The 13411-nt window shown below is 41.1% G+C and overlaps 1 protein-coding gene and 1 non-coding gene across 2 annotated transcripts in view; both read right to left on the bottom strand.

Annotated features, from left to right (window-relative positions):
• The window catches only part of PIGU (phosphatidylinositol glycan anchor biosynthesis class U), an 88814-nt gene that overhangs the window by 34420 nt on the left and 40983 nt on the right, over positions 1-13411 (bottom strand). The window contains exons 5-6 of the mRNA XM_004454812.4: positions 11952-12061; positions 9702-9802 (exon numbers count right to left, since the gene is read on the bottom strand). Of these exons, the coding sequence (XP_004454869.1) occupies positions 9702-9802; positions 11952-12061 (211 nt within the window). The remainder of the gene's footprint in view (positions 1-9701; positions 9803-11951; positions 12062-13411) is intronic.
• On the bottom strand, positions 13321-13381 carry LOC111763275 (U7 small nuclear RNA). The gene has a single exon (XR_002796168.1). It is a non-coding gene; the product is annotated as a U7 small nuclear RNA (small nuclear RNA).

Genomic DNA, 13411 nt, shown 5'->3' on the forward strand with positions numbered 1-13411 from the left:
GAGTGAATTCTTCCTTCACTAACTTTATTAAATATCTAATCATGTAGTACAAATGTGAAATGTAGAAATATGGTTTACGACTGTTTGTAATAGAACTAACTTTACTGTATATACTGTTAGTAGGAATTACTGAAATACTCAAAGAGTTAAGCGTAGTTCAGAGACCTAGCTAAAACAGAACTCTTTAAATATTTTAATAGATTAGAAATGCTGTTTGTGATGGTCTCAATTCAAGGTGGGAAACAACTTAAATGTCTGGAAAAGGTCAGGGGCTATGCTGACTATGGCATACTAACTAGGCATGACAAACACAGATGAGGAATGGAATTGGGGGGTGATGACAGACTTTTACTTTTTATTTTATTTTTTTTTTTTTTAAGATTTATTTTTATTTAATTCCCCTCCCCTCCCCCGGTTGTCTGTCTTCTGTGTCTTTTTGCTGCGTCTTGTTTCTTTGTCCGCTTCTGCTGTCGTCAGCGGCACGGGAAGTGTGGGCGGCGCCATTCCTTGGCAGGCTGCTCCCTCCTTCGCTCTGGGCGGCTCTCCTTATGGGTGCACTCCTTGCGCATGGGGCTCCCCTACGCGGGGGACACCCCTGTGTGGCATGGCACTCCTTGCGCGCATCAGCACTGCACATGGGCCAGCTCCACACGGGTCAAGGAGGCCCGGGGCTTGAACCGCAGGCCTCCCATGTGGTAGACGGACGCCCTAACCACTGGGCCAAAGTCCGTTTCCCTACTTTTTATTTTATGTGTTTGAATTTCTTTTATTCTTACTAAGCACCTGAACACCTCTAAATTAAAAAAAAAAAATTTAACTTAAAAAAAAGACACATGTGACTAATGCTGAACATGATTCCTATGAAATAAGTGATAAAATTAAAACAAAACAGTTAGTGTAACATTACAGAAATGTCTGTGAATTCATTAGAAATCTGGAGTGATATAATAAAATTATTTCTCTCTATGGAACCTAAGAAAATGTGGGTACAAAAGAGATACACTTAACATATTTACATAAAGGAAACCTTTCCACTGATTTAAAGGGTCACGAATAAGATTTTCTTAAAGGGCATAATTCACATTTTTTGTGTGAGATTTCCATAGCATACATTGTCAGTTGGCCTGTCTTTTGTCTGTCTTTGCACTTGGCTATTTTAAAGGTGACATTTCCAAAGGTTGGGACCCCATCCCTTCTGCCAGGCTACAGCATATATTTTTATTTTAAAAAACACCAAGCATCTTGATAAATGACAGCCTATTTGAGTCTGACACTCTGGAAATAGGAATAGCAGCAAAGAGTCTTCATTATTTCAGAGTTGTTTCTGACAAAATGACCACAATCTTTAGAATATGACCAACAGGCCATGAAATATCTAAGTAATTTTAAGTAACCTGATAAGTTAAACCAAAAGCCTAAAGAAAGACCACACTTCACTACTCTAAGATAAACAATGTTCTATGAAAATCTAATATTCTCATGTGCCACTCTAGAAAAGGTAAGTAAACTGTGAGTAAAATAAGTAAAAGGATCTATGAACAAATTTTGAATCTATTTCCTGAGCATGCAAACTATTTTGCAACAATGTAGGGAACAAGGACTCTCATATACTTCTTATGAGGGGATAAATGGGTAAAACTTCTCCTGAAAACAATTTAGTAGTACATCTCAGAAATCCTAAAGAGGGCACACACCCAACGGCACAATAATTCTACTTCTAGGACTTTATGTTAAGAAAGTAACTGAGGGGAAGCAGACTTGGCCCAGTGGTTAGGGCATCCGTCTAACACATGGGAGGTCCGCGGTTCAAACCCCAGGCCTTCTTGACCCGTGTGGAGCCGGCCCATGTGCAGTGCTGATGTGCACAAGGGGTGCCGTGCCACGCAGGGGTGTCCCCTGCGTAGGGGAGTCCCACGCGTAAGGAGTGCACCCCATAAAGAGAGCCACCCAGCGTGAAAGAAAGTGCAGCCTGCCTAGGAATGGTGTCACACACACGGAGAACTGATGCAGCAAGATGACAAAACAAAAAGAAACACAGATTCCCATGCTGCTGACAACAACAGAAGCAGACAAAGAAGAAGATGCAGCAAATAGACACAGACAACCGGGGCAGGGGAGGGGGAAGGGGAGAGAAAATAAAAATAAATAAATCTTAAAAAAAAAAAAAAAAGAAAGTAACTGAGCATGGGTGTGACTATTACTTATATTAGAAAGCTGAGGGAAGCGGACTTGGCCCAGTGGATAGGGTGTCTGTCTACCACATGGGAGGTCCGCGGTTCAAACCCTGGCCCTCCTTGACCCGTGTGGAGCTGGCCCATGCGCAGTGCTAATGTGCGCAAGGAGTACGGTGCCACGCAGGGGTGTCCCCGTGTAGGGGAGCCTCATGCACAAGGAGTGCGCCCCATAAGGAGAGCCACCCAATGCGAAATAAAGTGCAGCCTGCCCAGGAATGGTGCCACACACACGGAGAGCTGACACAACAAGATGACGCAACCAAAAGAAACACAGATTCCTGTGCCGCTGACAACAACAGAAGTGGACCAAAAAGAACACACAGCAAAATGGACACAGAGAACAGACAACTGGGGCGGGGAGAGGAAGGGGAGAGAAATAAATAAAAAATAAACAAATTTTTAAAATCTTAAAAAAAAAGAAAGCTGATTGCAGTATTATTTATAGTAGCTGAAAACTGGAAAATCATCTGAATGTTGGCTGAGGAATTTCTAAAAATCCATCTATACAATGGAATAGTATACAGCCATTTAAACACAATAGATGATATATTTATTGATATATGTGGCAGACCATATTATTGGTCCCAATTCTCCACTCCTCCCTGTGTTCCCCAAGCCCTTTGCCATGTATGGCAGTTTGAGAATATTTACGAATCCCAAAAAGAGAGATTAGTTTGTAAACTTATCTATTCCTCTGGGTATGATATCCTTTGAACGCATTACCTGCTTAAATTGCCTGCTAAGATTAGGGCTTTGATTTGACATGTCAGTAGGTTGTGACTCAAATTGAGTCCCCATCCCCCTTGGTGGGCTGATATAAACAGGCACTGACTCAAGAAGACACACAGGAAGAGAGAGAGCGCTGTCATGTTTCATCCTGGGGCCCTGGGGAGAGATAAGCAATTTGCCTGATAGTCTGCAGCTGAAGACAACAGAGCAGCTGAGCAGCTGAGAAGGTCCTAAAAGAAACAAGCCCTAGGCTAGCCTGTAGCTGAAAGAGAGGACGCTGAACCCTCACAGAGACCAGAAATCGTCTTTGGTGAGAAAGCAACCTTGAGCTGGACTCTTTAGGGCCTTGTACCTGTAAGCTTTTACCCCAAATAAATACCTTTTTAAAAAACCAACAGATTTCTGGTACCTTGCATCAGCACTCCCTTGGCTGACTAATACACCACGTAACTGCGATTCCCTCCCACTGTGAACAGGATGAAAACCCCCATTTCTGGTCTTGGCCATGTTATGTTTTGATTAATGAGATTTTAGTACATGTGATACAATCAGAAATGTTAAAAGTGCATATCCAACTGGGCTTGCTTACTATTGTGCCTCTGCCATTGCCATGAGAAGAACATGCCTAAGTTAGCTTCCCGGTCCAGGACGAGGATGATGGACATGTGAAGCAGAAAGCAGCCTAGATTAACCAATTCCAACAGCCATTACACGTGAATGAGCCCACTGAGTGCAGCAAACCACCTAGCCAACACCAACCTGGATCAGCTGACCTCTAGCTGACTCACACACATATGAGCTAAGTAAATGCTTATTGTTTTAAGCCACCAAGTTTTGGAGTGGTTTTTAAAATAATATTTTTGTGGCAATAGTTAACTGATACAATATTTAAAAGTCTGGGAAAAAAGTAGGAAAAAAATCTGGAACTATATATCCCAAATGCTAATGGAGGGACTTCCAGTTTTAAATGGTAGAATGATTGAGCACAAGTGTTTATCATCTCTCCCTTCGAAACCTTCACTAAAATAACAGTAAAGGAATAAAATTTGTATTTAACGCCAAAGAACAGGAAAGGAGATTGCAACAAAATTAATTTTTAACATAATAGTGGAAAACATAAAGTAGATGCAAGAGCAATATATGATGATTTAGCAATGTGGAAGAAATTACAGTTCAATGGCTTGCACAGTGGAATACCAATAAAAACCAGGACAACTCACCCCACAGAACTTCTGAGAGAAATTCAGTACCTGAGCCATCAGGTACTATGGAAGGTGGGGTTAAGAGACAAAAATCAAGCTCAAAGTTTGTATATAGACCAGTCAAAACCACAGGTCCCATCCTAAACTATGTGCATCCAGGTCACTACCCCTACCCACACTATCCCCCTGCCTACGACCCCCTCCCCAGAGGATCAAAATCCAGTTCTGAAGAAAATTAAAGAGGCACAGGTTTAGGATACAGCAAGCACAGTGACAGGCTGAGGTGAGGTGTGCGCTGAAAAGTAGTAAGATTATATGAAAGTCTATATCCTGAATTCAACCTCCTTCCCTGTTCCTACTCTCAAAACTTCAGCAACCAGTCACATCCACCCCCCTACCCCACTCCAATCTCAGCCCTGCCACCCCCAGGCAGGATACTGGAGGATTCCTCTCTAGAAAAATGGAATCATTTCGGAGGAAAATAAAGCCTACAGAAGATGACATTTAGAAGCATCTCCAACAAAAAAGGCCAGCCCACTGCCTCATCTTCTTACACTGAGGATGATCCATCAACAAGCTCTGCCTGTGTAGAGTCTGCAGTCACTATGTTAGAACCTCACTCATAATATAAATAGTACCACCATACATGAAAGTCTCCAATATGAAAGAAGAGCCCAAAACCAAGAGGAAAAAGAAAAAGAAGGAAAAAAAAAAAAAAAGACAGGGAGAGAGACCAGGAAGATACAGAGACTCTGCTTGGAACAGAAAGGGAGTAGAGAAAAGAAAAGGAAAACAAAACAAAACAAAACAAAACAAAACAAAACAAATATATATATATATATCCAGAAAGACAGAGGATACTGGGGTGGTAAAATAAAAATAGGATGCTTCAGAGAAATAGAGATTAAGAAAGAACTAAAAATTATGATAAAATGAATAATTCAAGAGAAGATTTGGAAAATAAAAACAAGGAAATATCTCAGAAAAAGTAAGAGAAAGTAAATCAAAGAGATGGAAAAATCAATAGAAAATAAAATAATGCAAATTAGACCAACGAAGAAATTCCAACATCCAACAGAATTCCAAAAGAGGAGGAGAGAGAAAAGAGAGGAGAGAATTTGAAAACTATACTTTCTGGAACTAAAGAACACAAGTCTCCAGATTGAAGGGGTCGATCAAGTACCCAGCATAATGAATGAAAAAAGACCCACATCAAGGCATAGTATCATGAAATTTCAAATCACAGAGGATAAAAAGAAGATCCTAAAAGCTTTTGGAAAGATCATGTACATACAGTGTCATCAAACTGCTCAATAGCAACCAGGATTTTGGAAGACAGTGAAGGGAAGTGGATGTGGCTCAACCAGATGGGTACCCGCCCACCACTGAACCAGTCCTGGGTTCGGGTCCCAGTGCCTCCTAAAGAAGATGAGCAGATGTTCGCACCCTGTGGCAATGAGCTAGACGCACACATGATGCTGCACCCGCTGCAATGAGCAGATGCCTAAATGAGCAGATGCCATAAGCCAGCAGATGTCACAGCCCATGGGGAGTGGATGTGGCTTGGTCACTGGGCATTCGCCTCCCATGTGGGAGGTCCTGGGTTTGGTTTCTTGTGCCTCCTGGAGAGCAAACAATGAGCAGACAGATGAGATGGGGGAGGGGGAGCATAAATAAAAATAGATAAATAAATAAAGTAAATAAATCTTTAAAAAAAAAAGATAAATCTTATGTTGAGTGAAGCAACCCAGGCATTGAAGGACAAATACTACATGACCTCAATGATATGAAATAAGCAAACTGCCTCAGAGAGCTAGACACCGGAAAAGAGGCTTACAGGAAATCGGGGGGTGGAGGAAGGATGTGAGTTAACGTCTGGAGGGGTGGAATCTGTGATGAGCTGGCGGTAAGTATGAGCACAAAGAAGGGACAAAATGGGGGCAAGGGGTTACCTTCGGGTGGGGCTTTGTGGGTTTGAGGGGGGCTGGGGATGGGCAGAGGGGTAATATTGTTCAAAAATCGGGGGGAGGGAGGGGCAACATACGAACATGGGAGAGTGTCAGGTGTTAGTTGAGAACAAAATGTTGAGAAAATCGTATCAAAGTATAAGTAGGAGGGTTACCTGTTTAGGATGCTCAAGGGGTATGGGCTGATGCGGGACGGACTCTGGGCGAATAGCTGAAGGCTCATTTTGCCAAGGTGGGTTGTACCATTGGGAAGAGACCCAAGAAGTGAGAGTTGGGGTGGACCCACATCCTGGGGAGGACTAATGCCATCAAATAGAGAGAACTGTATCTCTAGTGAGAAAGGATGGCTCCCAGGGTATTAGGGCAGTTAAGAATGTCAGGCCCTGAATATTGCTGCAAGTATCTCTGGACATGGCTCCTCGGGAAAGGGAGATTGGCTGGCGTTGTGGGCCCGAAGGGGAGGGGAAAATGGATGTGGAATGGATGGAAACAAGGTAAATATGGGGGCAAGAGAGGAGTTTTGTGAGAATACACGAAGATGAATATAAAACATGTAATATTACTCCAAAAACATATAGGGGATGACAGACTAATAATGTAAACCATAAGGCAAAACATAGGATAACTAAAAAATTTAGAAAACTATACAACCTAAAGTATGGACCACACAGTAAGCACAGATGTCATCTTGTTTGAAAGCTATTGTCTCGGAATCTGTACATCAGTTTCAGGAAATATGATATGAACAAGTTAAGAGATTATCGCTGTGGAAGGGAAAAGGTTTTATGGTGAATCTGGGGAAGTACTGTATATTGTATATATGAATTTCGGTGATCTAAGACTCTTGTGAAGCTGACATTATGCTGGGATTGACTTTACAGGAAGTTTTGGATTACAGAGTGGTTCAACAATGGCAGTGGAGGAATAGTGATATAGGAGGTTATTGACAGGATATATATGGTTGACAGGGAGTTATACAGGGCATATGCCCAGGGTATATAGTAATGTCTAGATATACTCATAGTGGAAACAATTAAAAACAATAGCTGGGGGGGTACTGGGCCCCTGGCCGGGGGGTCACTGTCGTGGACCCTGGGGGAGCAGCAGCAGTTCCCCAGGTGCAACGGCAAGAACCAGGAAGGAAAGAGGGCCCAACAGTGGGCTCCTGATACTTATGGCTATGCTTTTGAGCCTATACACCTCCAATAAGAATAAGGCCTAGAGTAGCACTGTGCCTGGCAGTTTCCTCCTGACAGCCTTCATGTTACTCAAATGTGGCCACTCTCACAGCCAAACTCAGCATGTAAATGCAGTGCAGTCCCCCCAGCGTGGGACAAGATACCCGGGGATGAGCCTCCTTGGCACTGAGGGATCACTACCACATATCAGCTGAAGATGAAACTAGAAAAGGACCTTGAATTAAAGGTTCAACACGGATCAGCAGAATATCCCTGTCTACATATAATAACATGACTTCAAAAAGCTGTTTGACCTAATGTAAGGGGGAAATGGAAAGGAGAAATGAGAATATAAGGCTATGAGTCTCTAAAAAAGAGTCTGGAGGCTGTCAGAAGGAATGCCCTTATACACAAATGAGCAGAGTCTGAGAGACAGATAAGTAGATACAACCCCAGGTATTGGTTCTTTTGAGGAATAAAGAGACCCACGGGTTCTATGATCATGGCCGATGGGGTTCACTGCCATGGCAGATGGCCCTTCTCTGGAGCTGGTGTTTCTGCGTGATGGAATTGGACTCAGAGGGGATCTCTTTTCACAAGACTTGCATGCTACTTTAATGGAATTGTAGTTGGTGCTGGGGTTTTAGATATATTTAGGGGATTTGAATCTCTGGACTGATAATATGACACCCAAGCCCAGAGCCTCAACAGACTTCAGCTCCTACACTTTGATTTATTGGACTTACCCCACTCAGCTAACATCAAGTTGAAGAAGGTCAACCACCACACCATGGAGCCTAGAGTGTCTACAACTGAAAGCAGGAGGAGTGCATCCAGTATCCATGTGGAATCTAAGCCCCCACCTGACATAGATGTGCAATGGACACAACCAATCCAATGTCCACAGAGAAAATGTGGAATGGGTGTGGGAAGGGTAGCCATAGTGGCTGCTGGGTTTGGGGAATGGGAGGAAGAGATGAGATATGGAGGCGTTTTCGGGATGAGGAGATTTCCTGGGTGGTACTTCATGGACAATTACGGGACATTGTAGATCCCCCCAGGGCCCACTGGATGGAACGTGGGAGAGTGTGGGCTATGACATGGACCATTGACTAGGGGTGCAGTGATACTCAGAGATGTACTTACCAGGTGCAATGGATGTGTCATGATGATGGGAGAGAGTGTTGCTGTGGGGGGAGTGGGGGGTGGGGGCGGTGGGGTTGAATGGGACCTCATATTTTTTGAATGTAATTTTTAAAAATAAATAAATAATTAAAAAAAAAAAAAAAAGATAGTGAAGCAATGTTCTAAACTGTTCTAAAATTCTGGAGGAAAAGTTTTTCCTGGCCCAACTACTAATTTGGTGTTAAAGTAAAACAAAGATATTTTTCAGATATGCGGTGATTCAAAATACATAATCTCTTATATACCATTTCTTAAAAAGCTACTAGAGGAAGCACTTCAGCAAAACTGAGGAGAAAAACAATAAAGAAGAGAGGGAATCCAGGAAAGATGGGACACAACACAGGAGAATTAAAAAGGGAAGACCCAATATGACAGCTTTGTACCAGGTCCACAGAACATCTAGGACAGATTGGAGCAGGAAGGAGGATGTGTGTGGGAGGTCTCCAGAAAAATAATGGAACTGACACACTACTTGATGTGTTTAAGTATTGGAAAAACCAGATCTAGTGGAGCACTGGGGAGAAAAACAAGTGATTGGTATTTTGTTTAAAAAACTAAACAAACAAACAAAAAGTAAAAACAAACAACTGTTAACTTCAGGAAAAAAATAAAAGGCTGTACAAGGAAGGGAAAAGTAATCAGTTATTATTTTGTCCAGCAGTGAATATTACATACCTAGTCCTAAAATATAGGTACTGATTACTGATTTAATCAAAACTGTGTTATAACTCCTTTAGGAAAGTGGGGACATTGGAACAAAAAAACTAAATATTTATCTCCCATAATTGGAACTCATAAAGTTGAAAATTTATAGTTCATGAAATAGCAATGTAAGGACTTATTTATAAATATGGAAGTAAATACCACTAAGAGTCAGAAAGTAGTTGCTTCAAAGTTGAACTGGTAGTGGGAAGAGCGAAGAGGACTGCTATTCTCATAACAAGCCTTTTATCACTTTTTTTGTTTTTTTTTAAACTGTGTTAACAGAGACTCTTTGAGTGGTAGAATTTCAGGAGGTTTAAAAATTTTTTTTTCTCCTGGCATCTCTAAATTTCCAAATTTTCTATATTAATCTTGTATTACTTCTGTAATTATAAAAGAGTTGTAAAGTGTTATATTGTTTTTAAAAAAGCCACACTATGTAAGTGTTACAAAAACCCTGCACAAATCAGGGACTGAGTTTTGTACTCTCCTTCAGGGCCTTACCTTTTATCGTGGTCAAAATGAAGAAAGCAATGAGGGTGTTGTTGATGGCGCAGGTAGACTTGGCAACACAAGACAAGACCGTGTAGGGATTTAAGAGATAGCTAGGGAAGAACACACATATTTGACATTAGTGATCCTGGTCACAGGACCAGGAAGTCCTGGCCACGAGAGCCAGGAAATTCAAGAGATTTACTAAAAGCATACTCAAAAAAAGGCAACCTCTTTAGAAATGAGTCCTCCCAAGTAAATGAGAATAGAGTGGGGGTTGGGGTCAATGACTAAAAAGGCACTGAACACTGATTGCCTATTCTGTGCTAAGTGGTTTGTGTAAAACCATCACATTTAATCATCACAGAAATCCTGTAAACTAGCAATAACATTCCTATTTTGCAGATGAGGAAACTGAGACTCAGTGGGTAAGGAACTTGTAATAAATACAGGTTTTTCTGGCCCTAAAACCTGTTCTTTCTACTACTACTTCAAAAATTGATTTCAAAATTGATTTCAAAATTGATAAAATTCTACCAATTGCCACAGAGCCATATACCTTAGGAATGGCTACAGCTGTCCCTGAAAATCTAGGAAGGTACTTTTTTTCTCAACCAGGTTCGTAAGCTCTAACACAGGCTACACCAATCCAAAAGGTCAGAGAAGCAGCTTAGATTTAGCCCTCTTGGTGGTCAAGCAGTATCCCTTGAGTCAGACTCCAAGGAAAAGAATAACAATCTGCTGAATTTCACAAGTCAGTTGCTATTGAACTTCACAGCATCCTGACCCTCCACTGGGAGGAAAATAAACCAAAATGCCTAGTCTTTTCCTGAGGTGGGAAGAATGGACTGTGAAATGAATTGGAAATGCTTGTGAGTAGGGAAATCTTATATACTCATGATGGGTAATTATTTTTCTTTATTTCTATCCTGCTTTCATAAAGGATTTGAGGCAACTAAAATGAAAACAGATAATAACAGAAAAATAAAAACATAAAGAATCAAGACCAGGGAAAACATAAATAAAAGGAGAAAGGAAAGGCCACGGAAAGAAGACCAAATGGGTCTTCCATAGCACTGTAATAATCAGCTTCAAATCTGGCTCTGAGTTTCCTGGCAGACAAAGTGAAAAGGGAGACTAGTTACATAATTCTAATTATCAGATAGAAAGGAACATGCCAATGTCTCAGAGAGAGATTATAATTATTATCCACAAATAAAGACCTTAAATCCAATACCTCCCAGGGCTGTAAGATTAGCAGTGCTAAAGCCAAAGGCCTGGAAATTGTTTTTCCCCCCCCAACAACAAGGCTTGTTACATAATTGTTAAAGAAACAGCTGTTGTTATTATAAAACTACCCCCAGGAGACTTATGAGTCCATAAGGGATTCATAATGCTGCTAAACCTCTGGTTCTGTTAGGTAGTTCCTACCAATTTATGAAATACATGGATATGAACTGACACCTCCCCACCCCCCCAATTTTTTGATGGGAGGAAAAAGCAGGTGATGTTCAAGAAGATGCAGCACAGTTACCCATCTGGATTACTGAACAGGAGATTGACACACAAGGAAAAGGGTTGAATAGACTGTCCTCATACGGCCCCTTCTAATTCTGAAATTCTAAGGTCATGTTTTTCCATGAGGAAACTTGTCCGTCTTGTTTACTATGTATCCCTAGAAACTAGTATATATTACTATTAGTTGACTGAATAAAATAAATGGGAATAACCTGAAAGACTAAAACCTACGAGCAGCACTAGGTGCCCCTAGAGAATTCTTTCATAAAGCCTCAATAAGTTCTTCCCTTTCCCACTGATCACCCGGCTGGGATGGTTCTAAATTTGGTACTTTACTTCAGTTTCCTGAACTACAAAAGGAGGACTAAATTCTACATAAAACATATGAGGTACTTAAAACAACAGCCACATAAAGACCAGAATTTCATTCAATCCATATATTACACCCAAAGACTTTTTTTTTTTAAAGAAACACTGGTTACAAGTAGGTTGGAGCCCAGATCAGCATCAAGTCAAAAACATTAGTGAAGGGTTTGATTGTGCATGTCCCTGTTTTTGTCCCAACAGAGACAGAATGGCTCTGTCTCTTGCTGGCCAGAACCCCAGTTGTGCACAAAACTACAGCAAATACTTGATGACTAAGACTGCAAATCTTCAAAAATACAACAAACAACATGGGAAAATCTCGTCAGATTTTTCTCGCATTCGTTGGCACTGAGCCCTGTTTTGTCAAGGAATACTTACAAGAGGGCCACTTTCAGAGGAATGTACCGCATTTCCAAAGGGGTTCGAATGAGTTCGGCCACATCTGGGGCATACTGGTCCAGTTCTAGAAGGAGTTTCTGCTTTTTAAACTGGAAAAAAATGATGAAACGCATAAAACAAATTACTTCCCATTTGTTTTTAGGATGAAGACAAAAGTCCTTTCAATGGCCCACGCAGCCTGTATGGCTCTACCTCTCCAGGCAAATCTCATACCTGCTCCCGCTCCCCCACCCCCCACCACTTGGGTCCAACATCATGAACATGCCATACCCGTCCAGTTTCCAGGCCTTTGCATTTGACCTGGAACATTCTCTTCTCTTCCTGTAGTTAATAACTCCTACACAGTGTTTAGATCTCAATTAAATCGTCATTTCCTCAGGAAGGCATATTTAACCTCCCTGACTAGGTAAAATCCCATTATACATGTTCTTTCATGGCATTATTCACAGTTATAATTTTTTTGTTTATTTATGTGATTATTTGACTAATGTCTGTCTCCTTCACTACACTATGAGTTCCATGAGGGCAGGGGTCATGTCTGTTTGCTCACTATGTATTCCCACTGCCTGTCATGGTGGGCAATCAATAAATACCTGTTGAAAGACTTAATAAATGACTGAGTGGCAAAAAAATTCTTAGACATTTTGAAGTTATCCTTCAGAGACCTAAGGACTCCAAAGTTCCATCAGTGAAGCAAAATATTTTCATTTAAAGTGGAAGGACCCCCTGAATGTCATGGTATCCCAAGTTATCTTCCTCACTGTCCTGTTTCAAGTTTTTGACTTCCAAGGTGTGGGGAGGGGAGGACATAATGAAAAGAACAGGAGAAGGGCTGGGTGTGGCAAAGGGAGTGAGATGGGGGTGGAAAGCTCTTGCCTTCCCCTAGTGTGTCCCAACAAGTCCATGGGTGTGTTTCATAATGAAAAAAGGTTGAGCAACCCCATAAGCAAACATGGGTAAGAATATAAATGGAAGAAGGCTCTGAACCAAAATAGCTCACCCTGATGATTTAATGGTCAGAGAATCTTAATTTAAACAGTATAAAATCAATGTTGCAACATATTAGAAAACAATATTTCAGAGAGGCCAAGGAAACAAGCACCTAACTCTCCATGTGAGATTAAAGACTTAATAATGAAAGAAGCAGATCACAATAGAATATATATTGCATTGTACCATATACATAAAGAGAAAAGCATGCAAAATAATACTATGTGTTATTTAGGGATACATACAAATGTATGAAAGTATAAGGCCATCTGTGGGAATGATAAACACTAAATTCAGAACACTGATTACTAGAGGGAGGGGAATAAGGAGATGTGTATAATGTGTGTGTTTGTTTTTTATAGGTCTTCCTGCTAAAGCTAGAAGACCTACTAGACAAACTCCAAAGAGCTGTAACACAATGTTTTAATTTTGGCAGCTGAAAACTGGCT

The sequence above is a fragment of the Dasypus novemcinctus genome, chromosome 24 (assembly GCF_030445035.2).
Source record: "Dasypus novemcinctus isolate mDasNov1 chromosome 24, mDasNov1.1.hap2, whole genome shotgun sequence".
NCBI classification, from domain to species: Eukaryota; Metazoa; Chordata; class Mammalia; order Cingulata; family Dasypodidae; genus Dasypus; species Dasypus novemcinctus.